At 41.5% G+C, this 24,804-nt stretch overlaps 1 protein-coding gene and 1 non-coding gene across 6 annotated transcripts in view; one reads left to right on the top strand and one right to left on the bottom strand.

Moving 5' to 3' along the window:
* Positions 1-13,298, bottom strand: part of LOC101481453 (transmembrane protein 163a) — a 33,896-nt gene extending 20,598 nt beyond the window's left edge. Inside the window, exons 1-2 of the mRNA XM_004552568.3 lie at positions 12,981-13,298; positions 8,437-8,556 (exon numbers count right to left, since the gene is read on the bottom strand). Coding sequence (XP_004552625.1) covers positions 8,437-8,556; positions 12,981-13,194 — 334 coding nt within the window. The 5' untranslated portion in view covers positions 13,195-13,298. The remainder of the gene's footprint in view (positions 1-8,436; positions 8,557-12,980) is intronic.
* Positions 13,299-15,069: 1,771 nt separating this feature from the next.
* LOC106676297 (uncharacterized) lies at positions 15,070-23,376 on the top strand. 5 transcript variants are annotated; one of them, XR_013095849.1, is made up of 3 exons: positions 15,070-15,793; positions 18,702-18,765; positions 20,815-23,376. It is a non-coding gene; the product is annotated as an uncharacterized LOC106676297 (transcript). The 5 variants fall into 5 exon arrangements; XR_013095848.1 differs by lacking the exon at positions 15,070-15,793 and adding an exon at positions 15,806-16,510 and having other exon boundaries at positions 18,705-18,765; XR_013095847.1 differs by lacking the exon at positions 15,070-15,793 and adding an exon at positions 15,806-16,510.
* Positions 23,377-24,804: the final 1,428 nt, after the last annotated feature.

The following is a 24,804-nucleotide window of genomic DNA, read 5'->3' as shown; positions in this document are numbered from 1 at the left end:
ATGCATCTTAGTAATCAAATTAAAATAAATTTAAGCAGTAATAAAAATATAGAAAAAAGAAATCTGCAATCTCCTTTGCAACCCACCTGCACCCCAGGTCCTCCTTTCATGCTTTCATATCTGTTGCTCACTAGAACTTGGCCTTCCTCACAAATATAAATTAATGCAGATGGAAATATCAATTTTCTTTGGAGTCAAATGGTCCAGACTGAAATTTTAAGCTCCATATTTCCTGCAATAATTGAAGATTTGACGCTTTTAGTTGCTCTTTTTGAGTTTTATTTCACTTAAAGCAGCTGTTTTTACACAAAGGACACTTAAAGGTTGTCTCTCAGTGGCTCCCATTATTTCACCTCTCTATACTTTAATCATTTCATTAGGATGAAAATAAAAAAATAAAGTGTAGCTTTAATTTTGGAAAGCCACATCCAAGCTAGCGGATTTCAGTACAAGCCTCTTTGCAACCCACATCGACGCCGTTTCCTCCATTAATTCTACTTCTAACTTAATCATTGTTAAATCGATGTCTGCTGTGTTCTATGCTGGCTTTGCAAAGCAGGTCCAGAACAGAACCATACCACCAAAAACAAACACAGTCTCTGACTCAGCTAATACAGCATTCGCATGTTTTTAAAACATCCAGGGTGGGGAGATATATTTAAAGTCAGAGCTTGTGGGCCTCATCTCTCCATGTGTCAACAATACACGATCTAGCAAACAGAACCTGGCAGCTGTTGAAAGCTGCTTAAGGTAAATAAAAAGGGAGGGGCACCGAGTATCAGTCATCGGCCAGAATTGACATAACGAGGCAAAAGTAGGAGGTAAACACTCCTTACACGTAAATGACTTGCAGTGACAGAGGTGAGCATGTATGTGAGAGTACAAAAAGATAGAAACAAAGGCAAGGATTACACAGAAGTGCCTTAGTTTAGCTGTCAAATGCATTCCTGCACACTCAAGCTTGATCCAAAACCATTTGCTGCAACATCAAGGGAGCAGATTTGTATCTAGGACTACGAAACTGAGCTGACAGCATCTATTTTTCAAGTTAAATTCTCCAGATAGCTGAAAAGACTTCACGTTCCTTCATCGTGCAGCCTCCTCTCATTCTACCATGTCAGTTTAAAGATTTCTTTTGTGATAATGACCCCACACATCTGACTGTAATATATATCGTCTGCTCCTCTTCCCTTCTCCTCTCTGTCCTCCCTTCCTCTCTTTCTGGCACCTTCATTAGCCGCAGAGAGAACAAGTTGTGTATAAATGAATCTGCTGCGGTTCTGCGGTCGTCAAAGCCGAGCCCAGCGATGACTAATTGGCTCCCAAGAAAGCTGGGTGGGTGTCAGCCGGGACGGACCTGCAAGCACGTCAGGCTATCACACACATACACACACACGTACGCACAGTGCTACTCTACTCTCCCTCTTCCTTACTTCTTGTCACATCTAACAAGACGAGCAGGGGAAGAAAGGATAAAACGCTATCCGAGCTCTTTATGCATATCAATGAAACGCTTCACTGTCAAGTTGTTTTTTCTAGTTGGTGCAGTGATGGCGCTCGTCTGATTGTCCCGTGTGTACCAATGCATAGGCCTTGTCATTAAAGCAGCAGCAAGTGGCTCAGTTACAAGTTTCTTCTTGATAATAAAACATGAGCTGGAGATCTAACAGCAAACCCTGACAAACATGCAGTTCACTTTCAAATAAACTCTCACTTTTGTATTTTATATAATGCGCTAAATCACATCAAAAGAAAGAATTTGCACCGCTGTCATCTGTTACTTCACACTTCATTGGACTTTTTTATTTTGTGTTAGCCGGTTGTGAGCAGTTCTCTTTATGTTAATATTCATCTTCAGTAATGATTTTCAATCCCTGGAGTCCTCATACACACAGTCTCCTCCCAGCAGCTGATGTTGACACGTGTCCACTCGTTGAACTCATGCAGGCTCTAATCTGATGTTCTATTGACTTCTGGCTCTAGCAAATTGAGGGAACTCTTCAGCCAATCCTCACAACACCAGTTCAACCAAACCAATTGATATTTTTTGCCACTGTGAATTTGTAACTACAGCCAGGTGCCAAACTGCTATGAACCCAGTCTAACGTTAACCTTTCCTTCACTCAGTGTAGTAAAGCTTTTAAGCTGAGAACTGTCCCGTGACATTTTCCCCACTGAGATGTTCTTTTCTGTAAACTAAAAAGCCGCACCTGCCTGCCTACAATAAAGGTCACACGCACTTGGTCTTTTCCATGTTTGAGTAATGCTAATGTTTTACAGCATCTATGTTACCCAGAGACTGTTTCATTCTGTCATCATGTAGAGCTCACAGAGAACAGCAGCAGGTGGTGAGGAGTGGACTGACTCCTCGCAGAGCTCTGATAAGTCTGTGAAACACTGTTGGACCTCAGGGTTTGAATCCTAATGAAGCCCTTCGCACTGACGTACAACTACTGTTCTTTTGGGTCTTTTTTAACCTCTTAATGTTTGTAATAAGCCGAACTTTCAGACAGAATTTAGTTAAATCTCTTAACCAACTAAACTGTGACTTTGTCTAACCTAATACTAATAATTTAAAGAACCACTTTCTGTCCATTCATCAGTTTTTCACCTGTTCCAGAAACAATTTAACCAATCTGATTGAAACCTGCAGATATATGGCTGGTGACCTGAGTAAGCAACCCTGCTGTTGGGGTTTAGTTGGGGTTTTTCCACGCCTTCTCTCTGTGTGTTTTGTGCATCACAAGTCCTTTAGCCTCTTCCTTTTAACAGTGTTTTCTTTGGTGTGGTTTAGGTATGCTGCCCTATGCAGGAAGCTCCTTTATAAAAACAGATCTTTCCAGGGAATGTAAACATGTGGCCAAACATACAGGGAGTGCAGAATTATTAGGCAAATGAGTATTTTGTCCACATCATCCTCTTCATGCGTGTTGTCTTACTCCAAGCTGTATAGCCTCGAAAGCCTACTACCAATTAAGCATATTAGGTGATGTGCATCTCTGTAATGAGAAGGGGTGTGGTCTAATGACATCAACACCCTACATCAGGTGTGCATAATTATTAGGCAACGTCCTTTCCTTTGGCAAAATGGGTCAAAAGAAGGACTTGACAGGCTCAGAAAAGTCAAAAATAGTGAGATATCTTGCAGAGGGATGCAGCAGTCTCAAAATTGCAAAGCTTCTGAAGCGTGATCATCGAACAATCAAGCGTTTCATTCAAAATAGTCAACAGGGTCGCAAGAAGCGTGTGGAAAAACCAAGGCGCAAAATAACTGCCCATGAACTGAGAAAAGTCAAGCGTGCAGCTGCCACCAGTTTGGCCATATTTCAGAGCTGCAACATCACTGGAGTGCCCAAAAGCACAAGGTGTGCAATACTCAGAGACATGGCCAAGGTAAGAAAGGCTGAAAGACGACCACCACTGAACAAGACACACAAGCTGAAACGTCAAGACTGGGCCAAGAAATATCTCAAGACTGATTTTTCTAAGGTTTTATGGACTGATGAAATGAGAGTGAGTCTTGATGGGCCAGATGGATGGGCCCGTGGCTGGATTGGTAAAGGGCAGAGAGCTCCAGTCCGACTCAGACGCCAGCAAGGTGGAGGTGGAGTACTGGTTTGGGCTGGTATCATCAAAGATGAGCTTGTGGGGCCTTTTCGGGTTGAGGATGGAGTCAAGCTCAACTCCCAGTCCTACTGCCAGTTTCTGGAAGACACCTTCTTCAAGCAGTGGTACAGGAAGAAGTCTGCATCCTTCAAGAAAAACATGATTTTCATGCAGGACAATGCTCCATCACACGCGTCCAAGTACTCCACAGCGTGGCTGGCAAGAAAGGGTATAAAAGAAGAAAAACTAATGACATGGCCTCCTTGTTCACCTGATCTGAACCCCATTGAGAACCTGTGGTCCATCATCAAATGTGAGATTTACAAGGAGGGAAAACAGTACACCTCTCTGAACAGTGTCTGGGAGGCTGTGGTTGCTGCTGCACGCAATGTTGATGGTGAACAGATCAAAACACTGACAGAATCCATGGATGGCAGGCTTTTGAGTGTCCTTGCAAAGAAAGGTGGCTATATTGGTCGCTGATTTGTTGTTGTTTTGTTTTTGAATGTCAGAAATGTATATTTGTGAATGTGGAGATGTTATATTGGTTTCACTGGTAAAAATAAATAATTGGAATGGGTATATATTTGTTTTTTGTTAAGTTGCCTAATAATTATGCACAGTAATAGTCACCTGCACACACAGATATCCCCCTAAAATAGCTAAAACTAAAAACAAACTAAAAACTACTTCCAAAAACATTCAGCTTTGATATTAATGAGTTTTTTGGGTTCATTGAGAACATGGTTGTTGTTCAATAATAAAATTATTCCTCAAAAATACAACTTGCCTAATAATTCTGCACTCCCTGTAAAAGAAGATGGAATTTGCTTATTAACGGTGCAATGCTCACACAGTCTGTGTGCATTAAAATGTTTAAGTGTGCAGTTGAGCTCACTGCTAAGAATATACAGTGATCAGTCACGTTAGCACCAGAGCTTGTTCTTCGGGACCTGGTAAGTTTGGAAACCAGATCAGCGTCTTTGTCTCTTTCAAAACCCTGCTGAGGAAGGTCCCAGGGTTAGACAGATACTTCCTCCTCAATAATGTTTGGCTGGTGGCACGTAACAATGCCAGAACTGCTGGCTTCTCGGCTGAGCATTGGATTTGAATATGAATAACATTTTTGTCTGCCTGTCAGTAGTTTTAATGTGGCTGATTTCAGTGTACTCTGGTTACTTAGTGTTTAATGAGTGGTCACAAAACTGAAGCAGTGGATCGTTACCTAACAGATGTTCTTTACAGTACCGATCAAACAGACTCTGCAGAGCACGAATAAGACCAGAGTGAATCGAATCCATGCTGCTCTACAGATGTGGTAATCAACCGCCAGAGATGGGCAGTAGGGTGTTACTGTAATCCGATTACTTTTTTCAAGTAATGAGTAAAGTAAGGGATTACTATTCCAAAAAAAAGTAATTAGATTACTGTTCCTTTCCCGTAAGCACGCTGCGTTACTAAACCGTGACTTTTGTTTGTGAGAGGGTCTCATGACAATGACGTACGAGTGTGCAATGTCCGTGGCTGCAGCAGACGTGTGCAGATCAACAGTGTGGGAGAGAGTACGACCATGCAGCATTTAAAGCATGGACGTACTGACATTACTGAGCTTGATTCCGTGAAAAGTGACAAAAACAGTAGCCTTCGCTATACACTCTGCGTTGGAAGAAAACTTCTTTCTACAGCAAAAAATTAAACTTCAAACCTGAGCAAGTACCAAGCACACTGCCACAGGAATGTGGAATTCACAGAGAAACCCCCGGATCCTCCCACTGACATGACCGCTGCTCCACCGGGCAAACCTCCACCTGCTCCACTCCTGCTAAACAGGTGACAATAGATTTAAGAGCGACAGGACTCAGTCCTGCTGAGTCTTTGATTTTTTTTTCTGTCTTTTACTTGCATCTATTTGAAAGAGTGAGCGTAAACACACATACTTATTTTATTTTATATGCTGGAATATGCAGAAAATAGGTTTAAATGTTAAACAAATTTCTTCCAGTCAAAGACAGCTGCATATAATTTATTTTTTGCTTGATGTAATGTGCATAAAGTTAAAAGATTAAAACTAATAAAACAAGTTTTAAAACGAGACTTTTTCATTTAATTCAATTTTATATGACGGATTAAGCAGAAAAAATTGAATTGGGCTGAAAGGTCTGTTGCTTTGTTCAGGTTGTGTATCGTGTTTTCAAAAGTTTTTAAAAGTAACTAAGCAATAAAGTAACTAATTACTTTTGAGAATAAGTAATCAGTAAAATAACAGGATTACTTCCTTGGAGAAGTAATCAGTAATTAGTAACTAATTACTTTTTTCAAGTAACTTGACCAACACTGTCAACCACTATCTGAAATCACTGATTTAGCGTTTTCATAACTTCACAAATAACAAACGAAACTGTAAAACTCACAACTTAAATTAATCAATTTCAAGTTAAGTGAACGAGAGAGCTCTCTGACCAGTGATATAATTTGTAATTCACCAGCAGGAACCACATCCTCATTTCAGGTTTGATAGCATTTCTAGTAGATAATGGAAGATGGATTGAGAATGAATTGAAGCTGCAGTTTATGGAAGGCCTCAGAGGGGACTGGCGGCGGCTCCTGGGCAGAGCCCCGTGTACTAATGAGAAGTGAATGAACTGAAAAATGGAGGGAGGGTGGGGCACAAAAAAGAGAACAGTTTGTAGAGCCGGAGAGTGGAGTGGGGCGGGGGGTCATATATAGGGGTGTGTATCGAGGTGTGGTTGTGAAATCCAATTTATTATGTTAAACTACAAGACTCATTGTTTTGGAGACTACATCCTTAAATCTGCAATGACTATGCCTCGTTCAGAGAGGAATATATCAAACCCACAGCAACACCAGCATAGTGAAGTCTGCTCACAGACTATATAAAAGACAGACAGAGGCCCCGTGCCATCACCTTTTGATTAAAGAGGCTGTCATGAAGCCCAACAGGAGTCCACTGGCATCTTGATGTTTAGAAAATGCACTTCAAAAAACTTTTATATTCAATTTTATATTTTTTGTGCTTTTAATTATTTTTTCTATCCACCCATCAAGCAGATGACAGAAGAACTTGTGAAGGAATATAATTACTGATTTTAACAGCGTAATGTGTTACATCATTGTGTTACTGAAAAATGTCATGTTGGGAAACTTAGTGTAAAAAGTTAACACGGAATATGTTACTGGTAGACGAGTAGTCTAATGTTTGTTTCTCTTGTGTAAATGCCCAATAAATTGATCACCGGGAACACCCCTACACTCTACTAATGTTAAGTAATTTCATTACATTTTCCATGTATTTTTATCACATGAGTAGAATGTAAAATGTTACATTTATTGGAATCTGATCAAATGAAACGTACTGGTTTACATTCAGTTTATACCGAGCACATTTTCTGAATAAATAAACCTTTGATTTTATGTATTGTGTCATGCTTATTGAGGGTGAAGAATCATTGTTGCAGTGCATACTGCCACAGATAATTAGAGAGGCAAACAAATATTCATACTCCCATCCTCGTACCCAACCACCAAGAATCACCAATTATCCGAACAAGCTTGGACTGCGGGAGGATGCCGGAGTACCCAGAGGATCATCATCATCATCATCATCATTAAAATTAAAAAATTAAAAAAAAATCAAGATATTTAATGTTACTCTGTAATCTCAAATACCAGCACATCACCAAACCACAGCGTTTTCTTCTGTTTGTGTGTCGTGATTCTCGTTGTCAGATCACTGGTCGCAGGAATCCGTCTGCTACGCCGGCCTCGTTCGTGTCTTCCTGTGCTCATTTCTGCAGCTGATTTGAGGGTGGCGCCATGTTTATTTATGCGTGAGAGCAGGCAATATGAGAAAAGTCCCACAGCAGGACTGCAGAAATGTGACAAACATGTCTAATGAAGACAATACAAGAAAAATATTCAGTGAAGAAAAAGCTTAATGAACACAAGAACCCTGAAAAACAAGGTGAAGGAGGCTGTTATCCTGACCCTCATCAGTATTACAGGCAACTCATATCTCTACATACAAACCAGTGTGGAGGTGATAAGGATCACAGATGCAAAAAGCTTGTTTCTTTACTTAAGTTAAGCACCAAAATGCATTTACTGCAGAGGGGGAGGAGTAAGCTGAACATCAGGTGACAGATCTGTCCAATAAAATATGTCAATCAAACACTTGAAGCAAACATCATATTCTGGCACACACAGGCGCAGTCTGTCAAATCTAAACAGCTTTCTAAAGCGGGCTTTAAATACAGTTTTTCCTATTGAAAGATAAAGTGTCTCACTACTACAACAAATAAGATCCCGGACAAACAAAAAGAGACACAGGAGGAGTTATTTATCCAGCCAGCAGTCTCGTCCTTGACACACTCGGGATAAATGAAAAGAGAAACCCAAAGGTTTAGCACAAAGTGTTGGGTGATTAAATATGTTCTGCCTCAAAAGAAGCAAAACTTCAATAAATGCAGCAAGCGTGAAGGTCGACTTCACAAAGGTGCTGACGGCAAAAATGCTCCACGTTGCTTTTGTAACCGGGAGAAACAAGAGCCGTGGAAGGCTAAAGTTTGAACGAAACAGGATCCTGGCACGAGTTAGCATGCTAAAGTGCTTTTTCTACATGTTGCCTTTGATTTTGAGAACAAATGTTTAATCTGTTGGGTGTCACATTTACCAGCAGGGTTTTGCAGTAATTAGCAATGCTGTCCTTCGACTGACAAACCAAACAGCAAGCTCTCTTTTGACTCATCTTTAGATCTTTCGCACGCACAAGAAATGTGGCATCAAAGGAAAAGACGGGAATGTGTTACTCACTGAACGCAGCAATGGCCAGGATGATGGTGACCACGATGGACGCCCAGGACACCCACAGAGCCTTCTTGCGGTAACTCTGTGCTTCGTGAGGCTTCAGACGCATACTGCTCTCCAGGAGACCTGCAGACAGTGTCGCAGGGCACAGTGACCCACAGTATTCAAAGAGGGTTTGGAGTTGCTTTTAAAGTGGAACTTTAATCCATTTCGAAATGTTGTGCCACATATACACTGTTACTCAGTGTAACAGTGTATATACTGTGTTACTGTTACATATTTCCCACGCGTGGGACTAATAAAGGTTATCTTATCTTACAATGACAGCTGCTCGTGTTAGTTTTAAAACAAATGAGGTGTGTGCAAGTAATCACACTGCTCTGAGCGCTCCGTTTCAAACTGATTTTTGTACTCTTGGATGTCACCGAGAGAGAGACTCCTGGGTATAAACTACCTGCGACTCAAAAAAACGCTGCAATTATTCAGAAATAATTTAGTTTAAAGGAAGAATAAACTTTAACGAGAAGGAGCGAAAACGGCTTGTTTGAGACTGACTGAATTAAGGTCCAGTATAAGATTAATCTGGACTATTTTGAATTTAACTCAATGCAAAGCTACACTAGTAGAGTCCAATCATAAAAACATAAAACTGAACATAAGCATAACAGGACTGTCTATCACAGGGCTAACACTTACACCAATTTACCTAAAGAGAAGAGGATCCAGAGAGGACTCCCACAGACAGGTCCCAGGCAGATGGGGGATTGAACTCAGACCCTTCTTGCTGGGATTCAGCAGTGCTCATGATTGCGCCACCACTTAAATTATATACTGACAAAGCAACTTTTGTTTTTGTCATCATCTTATGAACTTATCTTGTGAACACTTTGACTGTGTGTGTCTGCTGTTTGGTATGAAACAGGTGATGTGCAGTGGAGCTTTTTTCAAGACTGAATCGAAATATGGTGGAAAATCTAATCTGAGCCTGGAGCCTAATAAAGGGAGTTTTTCCTTCCCACTTTCACCAAAGGCGTTCCCAGAGGAGATCACCTGCTTGTTGATTTTCTCTGTATTATTGCAGACAGTATTGTAAACAGCCATGTTAGAGGCTGGAAAAGTAAAGCACCGAGTTGATAGATGCTACAAAGCCTTGCTGATAAACTGATGATGATGATATGAAACTGACTGATAAACTCATGATGATGTGTATCATGTGATCACTGATCAGTGTTCGCAGGCTAATACAATCTATCCATCTAAACAACCAAGTTTGAATTTTGTTTTGTTTTTAAAACAAATATTAGATACATAACCTCAGACATAAAGGGTACAGATAAATACTTACTTGGTGTCCTGCTGGCTGAAAGTGAAAAGGCACTGACCAAAAGATGGCTAACACAGGATCCACCAACCTTAAACAGCTGGATTAATGTAACACTAGAGATTTATAAGATGGAAAAGATTACTTTTTTTTAGTGAATTTAGAGTATGAGAAATGTATAAACCCCTGGGGAAAATGGCTCTACTATGCGGGATCTATAAGGCCAGATATCGCTGCTATCCACCATTAGAGTGGCTTAATTTGCAAAGTAACATGTACTAATGCTATTTATGCCCTCATCTGCTACTGATGGTGTTGTTACTCGAATGTCCTCTCTCTGGATGCATACAGTTACAAACTATGTCTATCTGTAAATATGTTTTGTTTTTGTTTCACACTCTTGTGAAGGAAAAAGTTGTTCTTCACTTGAAGTGATGGTACACACCCAGACTTCTATGCTCTCCTGTACAGTGGGGCAAAAAAGTATTTAGTCAGCCACCGATTGTGCAAGTTCCCCCACTTAAAATGATGACAGAGGTCAGTAATTTGCACCAGAGGTACACTTCAACTGTTAGAGACAGAATGTGAAAAAAAAATCCATGAATCCACATGGTAGGATTTGTAAAGAATTTATTCGTAAATCAGGGTGGAAAATAAGTATTTGGTCAATAACAAAAATACAACTCAATACTTTGTAACATAACCTTTGTTGGCAATAACAGAGGTCAAACGTTTACTATAGGTCTTTACCAGGTTTGCACACACAGTAGCTGGTATTTTGGCCCATTCCTCCATGCAGATCTTCTCGAGAGCAGTGATGTTTTGGGGCTGTCGCCGAGCAACACGGACTTTCAACTCCCGCCACAGATTTTCTATGGGGCTGAGGTCTGGAGACTGGCTAGGCCACTCCAGGACTTTCAAATGCTTCTTACGGAGCCACTCCTTTGTTGCCCGGGCGGTGTGTTTTGGATCATTGTCATGTTGGAAGACCCAGCCTCGTTTCATCTTCAAAGTTCTCACTGATGGAAGGAGGTTTTGGCTCAAAATCTCACGATACATGGCCCCATTCATTCTGTCCTTAACACGGATCAGTCGTCCTGTCCCCTTGGCAGAAAAACAGCCCCATAGCATGATGTTTCCACCCCCATGCTTCACAGTAGGTATGGTGTTCTTGGGATGCAACTCAGTATTCTTCTTCCTCCAAACACGACGAGTTGAGTTTATACCAAAAAGTTCTACTTTGGTTTCATCTGACCACATGACATTCTCCCAATCCTCTGCTGTATCATCCATGTGCTCTCTGGCAAACTTCAGACGGGCCTGGACATGCACTGGCTTCAGCAGCGGAACACGTCTGGCACTGCGGGATTTGATTCCCTGCCGTTGTAGTGTGTTACTGATGGTGACCTTTGTTACTTTGGTCCCAGCTCTCTGCAGGTCATTCACCAGGTCCCCCCGTGTGGTTCTGGGATCTTTGCTCACCGTTCTCATGATCATTTTGACCCCACGGGATGAGATCTTGCGTGGAGCCCCAGATCGAGGGAGATTATCAGTGGTCTTGTATGTCTTCCATTTTCTGATGATTGCTCCCACAGTTGATTTTTTCACACCAAGCTGCTTGCCTATTGTAGATTCACTCTTCCCAGTCTGGTGCAGGTCTACAATACTTTTCCTGGTGTCCTTCGAAAGCTCTTCGGTCTTGGCCATGGCGGCGTTTGGAGTCTGACTGTTTGAGGCTGTGGACAGGTGTCTTTTATACAGATGATGAGTTCAAACAGGTGCCATTCATACAGGTAACGAGTGGGGGACAGAAAAGCTTCTTACAGAAGACGTTACAGGTCTGTGAGAGCCAGAGATTTTCCTTGTTTGAGGTGACCAAATACTTATTTTCCACCCTAATTTACGAATAAATTCTTTACAAATCCTACCATGTGGATTCATGGATTTTTTTTTCACATTCTGTCTCTCACAGTTGAAGTGTACCTCTGGTGCAAATTACTGACCTCTGTCATCATTTTAAGTGGGGGAACTTGCACAATCGGTGGCTGACTAAATACTTTTTTGCCCCACTGTATATGAGTCTTAAAATTAAGATACGTGTCAAGTGATGTACATTTTATTTTATGTATAACATAAAAAAACCCTAATATTAAAGGATTCTCCAATAGTTATCATTCCTGGACTGTGTTGTGATCACTGAGGAGGACAGAAGCCTCAACACTGAAAGCCATTCACACAAACCAGCACCTACTCTTTTACTCCCACCAACCACTTGAACACCAACTTGGAGTGAACAGGACAAGACTCAGTTGTACACCTGCACTTAAAAGAGAAAGAATGATCTTTCGAAGATGACAATGTTCGAATTTTATGTTTGAGAGAGGAGTAAAGGAGGCCATCTACATCCGCTGTGACTGAGCAGTGTAGAACAGAGGTGGTGGCTTATGCAGTCTTGAGATTTCTTCCCAGGCATTTCAATCCCCCCCTCACACCTTGCCTCAGTAGCTCACATGATGATGGTGTCTCACTTAGTTGGCCCCAGTGAGAGTATGGACCCACACCTTTTTAATAACACGTTGACTCACATGACACGTCACATGACCTATAGTAGGTTAAAGAGCTTTGAGATCACTTCCAAAGGGGACAGCTATATCTAGGGGGTGTTACCCGAGGCTCTCCGCTGGTTGTTTTAGAAGTGATGAAGCCTCTATTAATGAGATGCAAAACGTCTTCACAAACCTGGTGAAAGTGAATGTCAGAAAATGCACAGGAAAAGCTACAGTGTGCTGGTTTAAGCTGTGAAACACCTGCTACTGTTTAAATGCTGCCTGTGGTCATCAGCCTTCCCAAAGACAAGCCTCCACTGATTCATTTACAGAATCTGCAGGCACCACTATTTCACGTAAGATGTCTGCACACTCTGTTTGCACATTCTGCACTGCATTACTACGCAGATCTGTGAATAATTTAGCATGCATATTGGTCACCACACAGTCCAGTTATGAAGCAGCCTTTTCCCTCAGAAATCATACATGATTCACGGACAGTGTGGAACATCTGGGGGCAAAATTTAGGGAAATGTTTTGAGCAGGCTACAGTTGAATGAATTAAAGTGTATTTCCAGTGCGTGTACAGTAAAACAAGCACCGGTCTACACGGCATTACGCACGGTGTGTGTCTTGGCCACGGGGCATCCAGAGAAACTTTAAACAAAATTCAAGCCGCCTACCTCTGTCGTCTATGCTGTCATTTATCTTCATCTCTTGGTCCATTTTAAAGCCCTCTGCGTGATTTTCTGTGTTGGGCTGCTGCTGTATAGAGTCCGCCTGCTCGCACCGTCCGTTTACCGCCGTGGGGTCCACAACTACAGCCGGGTCCGGGACAGTGGTGGAGTCTGGCGGTGTGGGCTCTGTCATCTTCTCGGTGGGGGGTCGCGGTTCCATTGAGGCACTCCACAAATGTCTCACCTGGGTGAGAAGCGCAGGCTTGCAAACAGACAGAGACCCAGAGACAGACAAGGAGGGAGGGAGACTTCTCACAGGGTGCCGAGCCAGTTGCGCCAAGTTACATACAATCAGGCGAAATCGTACCGGAAATTAGAAGTTGTACATTTCAAAACAAAAGCCTTTTTTGAACCGTATTGGAGAAAAAAATTTTTTTTTTGGTTTAAAAATAGACAGTAACGTTGAATATTTCATATACTCTTTTATTTGATATCAATTAACTATCATCATGCTATTGTTTTAGACTACAGTCTGCTCCACAAATGATTTGCTACTTTTTGAAGCATCCTTTTTTTTATTTCCTGGCTGTGCTTTTCACTATTTCGACAGCATCTCTGAGGGTAATATTGTACTTCTTTTTACTTCACTTTTTTAAATATGATAAGTAGCAGTTGCTAGCTACTGTAGCACTTCAGATTAAAGCATTAAAGCCACTGAACCTACGCTATAACACATTGTTATAAACTGACCTATACTGGGGGGATGAAATGGTTAACGTTAACCCGCCCTCGCCTAGAAGCACTTAAATACTGTTTTTCCTTTTTCCTATACATTGGCTACAATAGGCTGTGTAATAATAATATGTAGCTTTAGCCCCTTAGTTTGCTGACATGATTTAACAAGCCATGTTTAGGTAGGTAGTTTTAACCGAGCAACAGTAGGTATTTGCTAATTAATTCAGCCTTATAAGTTAGTTCCCAAACAAGAGATGAGATTTATTTCGAAAGTGTTTGCCGGAAGTGGTTTGTGTCAGAGCTGACACACTTGACAGAAAGATGTTGCGCACAGTCTGGACAGACGTAGGAGACGGAATATTCACATCAGGCTCCGATTCGCGACTTTGTGACAGATAGCCGCACCTGGACTCTAATTACTAGTCTAGTGGAGGTCACGAGACCAGTGCTCGTGCTGCAGCTCAAAAGTGCACTTACCGCCGCGCTCTGCACTGCGCGTTCGCGAGGAAAACATCTGTCCCATGTGGATTCAACGAGCTGACGGATGTGAGCGCGTGCAGATAGTGGTGCCCCTGTCACACACCTGTCACGTACACTACATAGAAAAGAAAATAATAACACAAGCTTGCTTTTCCATATTGTTTTTTTTATTTGTAACCGAGAACTGGGAAAAGAATGTGCGTATTTATATATTCATATTCAAAATGATAACGGGAATGCCTCTAATGCGTTCATGCTCAGGAAAAAGCAGAAATATGTAATACAATATGTTTATAGAGCAGTTCCCACCGTATGAGCTCTTTCGGCCACTCACACGTAAGAAATATTTAGGTATGGGTCAGAAGTAGTCAGTTTAGCCTGTTTGTGTAAGATTGGATTTCACATTTAACTTAAGTAGAAATATAATCATCAAATACATATTCTCGTCAGGGTAATCTGACCACTAAGTACTTGTTTGCCATTGTGAATGTGTGACAATCATGGTGACATTTTTCTTTAGCAACCACTGGCTCTTAAATAAATAGTTATTTTACTTTCATTGAAATTATTTTTCTTTTTGATTAGTTTTGATCTTATCAAGATGTTTGTTTGGTCATACTTTCTTTTATTTTATTGAACTTATTTAACATATAGGCTATTGCGAGTTTAGCACATGTACAACATAAAAGACTTATTATAGTAAAGTTGTTGGACTTTTATTTTGAAAGAAAAAAAGAATCGCTGCAGCATGTTTGGATGAACATTACAGTTTTATCTATTTGTTTTTATTTTTGTTAACTTTTTACTAAAACAAGACTATGCATTCTGTGAGCTAAATGCTATTCCTAACAATATTTGTAAATCTATTAATATTTCTGTTAGGTATTTTAGTACCATGGGAGCATTTACTGGATATTGTTTTATAGTGACATCATGCAGGAAAACTCTGTCATTCAATAAGGCCCCTTTGTTTCAGTGTTTTTCTCTTTGACCCAAGAATTGATGTGTGAGAATCACAGGCTGGTACAAGGTTGAAATACCACAGAGATCACTCCCTCAGCTACATTAGTTTCTTAATCTTTTAGACGCCTGTTGAAGGCCAAATGGTTTGTTTCAGATTTCACTAATGTAAGAACTCTTCGTTTTGTGCCTTGAAAATATGTCGCTGAGATAATCACAATTGTAGCTGAACTAATAAACTACACAAAGGATGCTTCTTCACCCAAGGGCAGGAAGACGCTGCCTTATCTTGGTCTGTACTGGTTTAAACTGATAATCTGCTGTCTCATGAATTTTACCCTCTATATAAACTGTTGTACTTGTGAATAAAGTTGAGTCACTTTGGGAAGACAACCTGAAGCAGTCTCTGTTTTCTTGTTCTCCCAAGCTGCTCCCGAGCTCGTACTAACACGCTGAATGGCATGCTTGAATATTACTTGAGAATATATTTGACTGTGTTACAGACTAAGGGACATTCTCTGCTGATAGGTGAAGGTACATTCTCTGCTGATAGACGTCCACGCCTCGGAGGAAGCCGATCCACGGAGTAGGCCCTGGAAACAGTTTCCTTCAATTTTGGTGTCAGAAGTGGGATCCTGACGAAGGTAGGCACTTGTCTTTTTATTTTATAAGACTGTGTTATGCCTTTCTCAGTGATCCACATAGAAACGGGATACGCTGACGAGGCCTTCTTCAGTGGCCCACATAGTAACAAGTGGGATACACTGAGGAGCCTTATTTAGTGGCCCACATAGAAACACAGGAAGTTGCCTGTTGTTTTGTAAATAAAAGCAGAAAGGACACAGGAAGTTGCCTGCTGTCATAAACTAAGAAGTTGCTCACCAGCAGAAAGGACACAGGAAGTTGCCTGGGGTCATAAAACGAGAAGTTGCTCGTTAAAAAGTGAGAAGTTGCTCACTAAAAACATAAAATTGCTAGCAAAAAATCAAGTAACCTCAGGTGTGCCACAGCAAAAATAAAAACTAACTTAAATCCTTCAAAGCGTCTAAACCCCTCTGGAAATCACTGACCATGGGTCAGAATAATTCAAAGACCTTAGACGGGTCCGATAAAAACTCAAAATTAACTGTAAAACCGAAAAAAATAAAATATAAAATCACAAATAGCGGCTCAGTACGACTCCCACTTCCGGTTACGTTTAACCCACGCTCGCGAATCAATGAAGACTTCCATGATTACGTATCCAGAACATGCGGAAGTGCTTACGTGACTGATTTCGTCTCGAACTTAAGAACTATAACTTTAATGCATCCTAATGTATTTCCGGAGCCCTATCCCGAACGATTATCGCCAGAAAACAGGTCAGTAGAAATGTTAAATACTATTTGTGATAAGAAAAGTAGGCTGATTAAAAAGTCCTGTAAAAAATATATGATAGAATGTCGTGATGTGACCAATCGCATGCTACCACTATGGAAAAAAGGACCCGAGCCAGACGTAAATGCTTTAAATCAAGCCAGTGTAGGCTCTAGTAAATCCACTGCAGAAAAAACTAGCCTTATATGCCCATCCGTTCAACCTACGGCTCCGCCGCCTTATGATGAAAAAACAGAATTAATAGCTGCTGCGGCGGCTGCACGTCATCAGCGCGTATATCCTGATTTAACAGCAGAATCCCAAAAGAGTGAGGAAGGCACTGAAATGACACCTAAATCAGAAGAAGATGACTGGTTTAACCTAGATCAAAGACAGGAACGAGAATACACTGAACGAGAAAGAGAGTTACAGGAACATAAAAAGCAAACAAAACAGTTAATGACAGAGTGTGAGGAAATCATGAAAGATCCTTTAACTGAACGTACGGAAGCCGAACTGCAGGAAGCCGTTTCTGTCATAGATAATCATGTTCAGCGCCACACTAGAGTAGCGAATGGTTTGACTGTGCCAAAAGCAATAACTAACACCAGAAATTTAATAAGGAACTACTTAAAGCAGAAAAAAGAGGAAAAAACTCAAGAGGGCCCCCACAAAAACACCCGTTATAAAGAAAAGCAGGGATCACAATTTAATGACGTCAGCACCTCCCTCCCGTTCATGATAATAGGGGACATGTGTTGCATTCAACCCCCTAAAATTTCAGAGTTAGCAGCAACCATTAAAGAACTTCCCGATCCTCTACAAAATCCTACAGCCTTTGTTTCTGCATTACAGAGAAGTACCAGATACCACCACTTGGGTGGGCCTGACTATAGATATATATTATGTCAACGAATCCCAGGTGTGACTGAATCTCAGCTTATTGAAGAAGTAGAGGAACTAGACCCTAAAAATGACCAAGCAGCCAACACCACCTCGTTTTTGTGGATAAATGATGACAAAATCACAGCCTTTTTTCAAAATCTAAAGAGATTTCTGCTCACAATGTCTAGAGATAAAATTGATTTAAATGCAGTAACCATGTGTAAGCAAAAGCCAGATGAATCCATTCTAGTGTTTATGAAACGTTTCACACACTGCTGGACTAATGAGGCATGCATGCCTGAAGGAGGAAATGATCAGATTTTCATAACAACATTCTTAAACAATATTCATCCAGAATGTTCACAACTATTGAAGCTGACTGCCACTGATAATCTCTATGACATGAAAATAAAGAACTTTATCACACTTGTCAAAACAAAAGCTGGTGCAGATCTTTTCCCCAACAGCACGAAGGCTAAAAGTGTTAAGATGTTGTTGAACTTTGATGTTGAAGGCTCAGAGGAAAGTGAAAAAATGATGTATGCAGGGGCCCCGTCCCCTCAACAAGCGCAGCAGGGAGATTTCAGAAGGAGAGATAGGAGTGGAGACGTATGTTTTTATTGTGGAAAAATAGGACACTGGAGGACGGAATGCAAATCAGCAGCAGGTAGGTCTCAACCACAAAACACAGGACCAGCTCCTGCCACTAGGCGTAAGCAGAGCTCTTACAGACAAGGTAACTGGCAACGCAGACAGGAATCACATCAAAATAATGGCCCCTTTGCACTTAGGCAGCAACCTTATAATCCACATTTTAATCCCCACCCATATGATAACGAAAGACTGGACCGACAATAGGGAGGCCCAGGTGATGATGAGGGACAGTGTGAAGCACTACACACGATGCTGCATTTGCAATTGTCCCGTAACACAGAAAGCTTGCCCATGTTAGATATAGAGATAGGTGAAAAGACTTATTCCTTTTTAGTTGACAGTGGAGCCACTAAAAGTTCACTGTCTGGAAAATTCTATAGTGGGCCTGTTTCCTCTGTGTGCATCAACACCATGGGAATAAACGGAACTCTAGTGCAATGCCCCAAAACTCATTCTCTAAAAACACGCTGGGGCCCAAAACCAGATGAAATTACATATCATCCATTCATAATTATTCCAAACTCGCCTGTGAATCTATTAGGCAGAGATTTAATGGCAAAAATGAACTTGTGTATTTCATTTAACACAAAGGGTGAAATGTTTGCAGATACTGATAACAGCTATGTTTTCTCTGCCCTATGCACCGACACCATGGAGAAGGAACAGCCTCTGTGTCAGCTGGACGCCTCAGCGGAGAATGAACTCAATATCCATCTGACTGGTATCCCACGTCACACACTCTGTGTCAAAACCATGTGCAAACACCGTTACCAGGTAGCCCCATGCCTGGAAGCCACATATTTGTTTCTCTCACACTGTTCAACAACATGATAACTGCTCACACCAGTGAAGGCCGAACAGTGGTTTTGTCACATAACTCAGACATAGGCTATGACATCACTGCACCATGTCAACACCTAGATCTAACCTACCCCATACACTGTACTATCTCTGCTGTCACATTGCCAGCTGAATATCAAAACATGACATTATGGTCAAGAGGTGAGAATGATGTAGGATTTATTGACTGTACACCTTATCATGCTCAGCTGAAAAACAACAAGCCGGTATATGTCAAGCAATATCCCATTTCCGCTGAAAAAGCCACAGCCTTAGACATCATCATAGGAGATTTATTGACAGCTGGAGTAATAAAGCCCACAGTATCTCCATATAACACTCCTGTCAATCCTGTGCCAAAGCCTAACAAACCTGGCGTATGGCGTTTCACACAAGACTTAAGGCAAGTTAATGCAGTCATCATGCCTCTGCCACCTCTGGTTCCAGATGTTCCCAGCATACTGACATCTATTCCAGCAACAGCTACACATTTTACTGTGGTGGATTTGTGCTCCGCCTTTTTCTCAGTGCCTGTGCATAAAGACACACAGCCGATATTTGCTTTTACACATAGAGATAAGCAGTACACATGGACTCGCTTACCCCAAGGCATGGTAGACAGCCCTGCGGCTTTCTCAATGGTAGTACGTGCTACCCTGGACGGCTTCACTCCTCCAGAGGGCTGTACTCTGATCCAGTATGTAGATGATCTCCTCCTCTGTGCTGATAGTGAAAAACTATGTCAAACTGCCACACACATGCTACTCCAGCACCTCCAACAGACTGGCCACAAAGCATCAGCAAAGAAAATGCAGTACTGTCAGACTTCTGTTCAATATTTGGGATTTACACTGTCTCACGGACAACGTTCTATGACTACAGACAGGGTCAAAGCTGTGACCTCTGTCCCTAAGCCCACTACACAGAAAGAAATGCTGTCTTTCCTAGGCATGGTGAACTATTGCAGACAGTGGATACCAGACTGTTCTTTTCATGACCACATTCTGCGTGAATGCTGCAAAAAAGACAAGCCTCCTCGAATACTGTGGTCCACAGAAATGACTGCCTCTTTCAATGCATTACAGGGAGCGCTGACCTCCGCCCCTTGTTTGGGTCTGCCTGACTACCACTTACCGTTCCACCTGTACGTCACAGAGAACGGCACAACCTGCGCAGGTGTATTGGCCCAAGAGCATGGCTGTGGCTACCGTCCAGTAGCCTTCTACTCAAAGGTGCTGCCAGCAGTAGTTCAGGGGATGCCGGCCTGCCTGAGAGCAGTAGCAGCTTGCTCTATCATGATAAGGGACTGCGAGAAGCTCACACTCTCACATGACACTATTCTACACACCAATCACCAGGTCACGACCATTCTAGCAAACATAACTACACAACACATGACCGCACAACGTCACTCAGGTTATGAAGCTACACTGACTTCAACAGCAAATCTCACTATAAAAGCAAGCAGCACACCCAATTCGCCAGCACACTTACTTATTCGTATGCTGTGTTCTTCTGACCGACAGGATGGTTCAGACGACCCTGACGTTCATGATTGTATGACACGTATACAGGAATCCACAGCACCACGCCCAGACTTAGAGCAGACACCAATCCCAGACTCAGTCATTGTTTATGTGGACGGGTCCTGTTCAAAACCAAATGACAACTTATTTCTTTGTGGCTATTCGGTGGTGACATTGCCTGACATCATACTAGAGGCTCACTCATTACCATTTCACTCAGCACAAAAAGCAGAACTCATGGCTTTAATACGCGCCTGTGAGTTACATGTGGATAAGCGGGTAACAATTTACACTGATAGCCGTTATGCATTCGGTGTGGTGCATGACTTTGGCACATTGTGGAGACAAAGAGGATTTAGATCTGCTGATGGAAAATCGATTGCTAATTCTGATCTTGTTCAAAGACTTTTGCAGGCTATACAGCTGCCATCGGCAATTGCAGTTGTTAAAACGAAGGGGCACAGCACGGCTGACACAGACGAAGCAGTGGGAAATGCTCTTGCAGACGTAACCGCGAAAGCAGCTGCTGCCTCACAGCAACCACCCAGAAGGGAAGTATTATCTTTGCCTTTACAGCTGCCACTTGTCACGCTCCCAGACTATTTAGAAACAAATGTTGACCTAAAATTCATGCAAGAGCAAGCCTCTGCCTTAGATTACACTTACTGGGAAAGTAATGATTGTACCTTAGATAACAGAGACGGCTTATACAAAAACCTTGAGGGTTTGATTGCCCTCCCATCTTCACTACTGCCAATCCTTGTCCGCCATTTTCACGGTGTGAGTCATGTCGGACAAAGAGGGGTAATAGGAGCAATAAAATCAAGATTTGTAATCAAGAAAACATCACACGCAGTAAAACGCATATTAGCAACCTGTCTAACATGTGCACGAACTAATGTAGGAAAACCAAAAGCAAAACATCAGCATTTACCACAACCAGATTTCCCATTTCATACATTACAAATTGATTTTACACACATGCCAGCACAAGGAAGCATCAAGTACTTACTGGTAATAGTGGACCAATTTAGTAAATGGGTAGAAGCTTACCCAACATCAAAAGAAACTGCAGAAGTAGTCTGTCAAAAGTTGTGCAATGAAATAATACCCAGATTTGGAATACCTCACCAAATTAACAGTGATAGAGGACCTTCATTCACATCAGAAGTAATTCAAAAGTGTGCTAAAACTCTAGCAATAGACTGGAAATATCATGTGCCATACCATCCTCAGAGTTCAGGAGTTGTAGAAAGAATGAATAGGACCATAAAAAATCGCCTGACTAAAGCAATGATAGAAACAGGAATGACCTGGATCAAACTACTTCCTCAAGTCCTCTGCGAGATTAGAATGACTCCATCCGCAGCAACCAAATTATCTCCATTTGAAATAATCATGGGAAGACCGTTTCCAACACCATGGTCAGCCTCCAGAGGGGCACCGCTATTGGAAGGGGACATAGACACTGCATTGTCTGACTATGTTCATAACCTGGTAGAAACACTGAATAATAACTATCAGAAAGTTTGTCTCTCTCAGCCTCTCCCTTCCATAGATCCAACCCATCCGTGGAAACCAGGAGATGCGGTGTTGGTACAGTCGCTAAAACCAAGGGCACTCGGGGAGGCCGCGTGTTCCAGCCCCCAGACTGTACTTGCAGTGACGAGAACCAGCATCCTAACAGACGGACAACCTCAGTGGATTCATGCCAGCAGGGTTAAGACCAGCCCCACCAAACCACCTAAGGCGTCGGATCAAGTAGATGACGACTCAGGCGAGCCAGCGCCCGGATTCAATACACCTATAGATGACGACTCAGGCGAGCCAGCGCCCGGATTCAATCCACCTACACACACACAATCACTGATTAACACACAACGCCTGAAAGAGCCAAGACTCAGAAAGCCCTCTGATCCCCCGCCTGAACAACAACAAGGTACTCGAACATCCAGCAGGAACAGAAAGCCTAGAGTACCACACAATGTCTAACCTGATAAAGATAGACTCGTTTCATCCTGATAATGGAGAAAATGAAATGCCCATTGTCATCACACGACGCTTATACGGTGTCTCTCGAACTTGGGACCAGGCCAGGAGACGACTAAAGAACTGTCTTTTTTATATATTTAGGTTATTAATCATATCTACTGCATTAATCTTAGGATTTTTATTTACTATTTCGTATTGTAAAGTGCAACCCTGTTCACGTTTCTGCAAGCCACATTTTGCTGACAATACCTCATGCTCCACTTGGCAAGACACCCACCTAGTACAGCTACTTCAATGTATTTGCAATTAGCACAAATTGATCCTGAGGATGTGCCAGATGTTACCAATGATGTTCCTGATGTGTATATTGAACATTAGGTTGTGAACTATTACATTTTATGATTTGCTTTTTATATTATGTTATTACATTTGTGATTTTTCCTTTCTATTTGAGTTATTATTTTTAAAAAAAAATAATAATAAAAAAAGAGTGGAACTGTTAGGTATTTTAGTACCATGGGAGCATTTACTGGATATTGTTTTATAGTGACATCATGCAGGAAAACTCTGTCATTCAATAAGGCCCCTTTGTTTCAGTGTTTTTCTCTTTGACCCAAGAATTGATGTGTGAGAATCACAGGCTGGTACAAGGTTGAAATACCACAGAGATCACTCCCTCAGCTACATTAGTTTCTTAATCTTTTAGACGCCTGTTGAAGGCCAAATGGTTTGTTTCAGATTTCACTAATGTAAGAACTCTTCGTTTTGTGCCTTGAAAATATGTCGCTGAGATAATCACAATTGTAGCTGAACTAATAAACTACACAAAGGATGCTTCTTCACCCAAGGGCAGGAAGACGCTGCCTTATCTTGGTCTGTACTGGTTTAAACTGATAATCTGCTGTCTCATGAATTTTACCCTCTATATAAACTGTTGTACTTGTGAATAAAGTTGAGTCACTTTGGGAAGACAACCTGAAGCAGTCTCTGTTTTCTTGTTCTCCCAAGCTGCTCCCGAGCTCGTACTAACACGCTGAATGGCATGCTTGAATATTACTTGAGAATATATTTGACTGTGTTACAGACTAAGGGACATTCTCTGCTGATAGGTGAAGGTACATTCTCTGCTGATAGACGTCCACGCCTCGGAGGAAGCCGATCCACGGAGTAGGCCCTGGAAACAGTTTCCTTCAATTTCCATTTTTATTATATATTTCTCTCAGTCTAATCTGCTTAACTAACATCAACGATATAACCTATTTAAGTTGACAGAAGAGTCAACACGCCTGAGCTTTCAGTTCTATCTCTTGGTCTCTGCTTCCCTTTAGTGGAGGATGTAGAGTAATACAGCTTGTGTTCTACTGAGTGTGATATATATTTATCTATATCTATATATACATATACATATATAGATATATAAAATTTTGGGTCTGCCTGGACTTATATGAAAACCATAGCAGGGTTTCAAAATCCCCAGAGCAGCAGTCAGATCATTTTAGATGGTTTTAATTCAGACAGAGATTTTGCAAATGCTTTAAATATGTTTTATGCTCGTTTTAGTTCTTCTGATTTTAGCGAGGATATTTTGGAACTGAAACAGAAACTGAGAGATACTCAGCACTTTATCATTGAACTCAGTGATGTCCTGATAATATTAGTGGCCGCCTAATTAAATCTTGTCCTGACGAACTCAGTCCTATATTTCAGGTTATTTTTAATAAATCCTTGCAAACACAACATGTGCCCTCTCTTTGGAAAGAAGCAGTCGTGGTTCCTATCCCTAAATCTAGTCGTCCAAAAATTCTAAATGACTTCAGGCCTGTTGCCCTCACTTCAGTTGTAATGAAAGTCTTTGAAAAAATCATCAGAAATGTGATTATGAAAGAGACTGAACATCAGCTGGATCCAATGCAGTTTGCATATAGGCCCAATAGAGGAGTGGAAGACGCACTTTTGACTTTACTAAATCTGATTCTTAAAAATGTAGAGAGTAAAGGGACTTTTGCAAGTCTTCTTTTCATTGATTTGTCTTCAGCTTTTAATACAATACAGCCCCATATTTTAATTAAAAGACTTTTAGAACAGTTTGACATCAGGAAAAACCTGGTGGGCTGGATTTTTGATTTTTTAACTGACAGGTCAAGAGTGAGAATAAATGGGATTCTGTCTGACCCAGTGTTCTCCTCTACAGGTTCTCCTTAAGGGTGCGTCTTGTCGCCCTTATTATTCATTCTCTATACAAATATGTGTCAGAGCAGACATGAAAACAGGGTCATTATTAAATATGCAGATGACTCTGTTACTGTCAGCTTACTGAAAGAGGGTGAAACTAACCACGGTCCAGTCATTGTTGACTTTGTTCAGTGGTGTGAGGAGTCTTATCTCCAGCTGAACATATCTAA

This window comes from Maylandia zebra, linkage group LG23 (assembly GCF_041146795.1).
Source record: "Maylandia zebra isolate NMK-2024a linkage group LG23, Mzebra_GT3a, whole genome shotgun sequence".
NCBI classification, from domain to species: Eukaryota; Metazoa; Chordata; class Actinopteri; order Cichliformes; family Cichlidae; genus Maylandia; species Maylandia zebra.
Note: the sequence above shows the minus strand (reverse complement) of the source record. Positions and strands in the feature narration are given on the sequence as shown.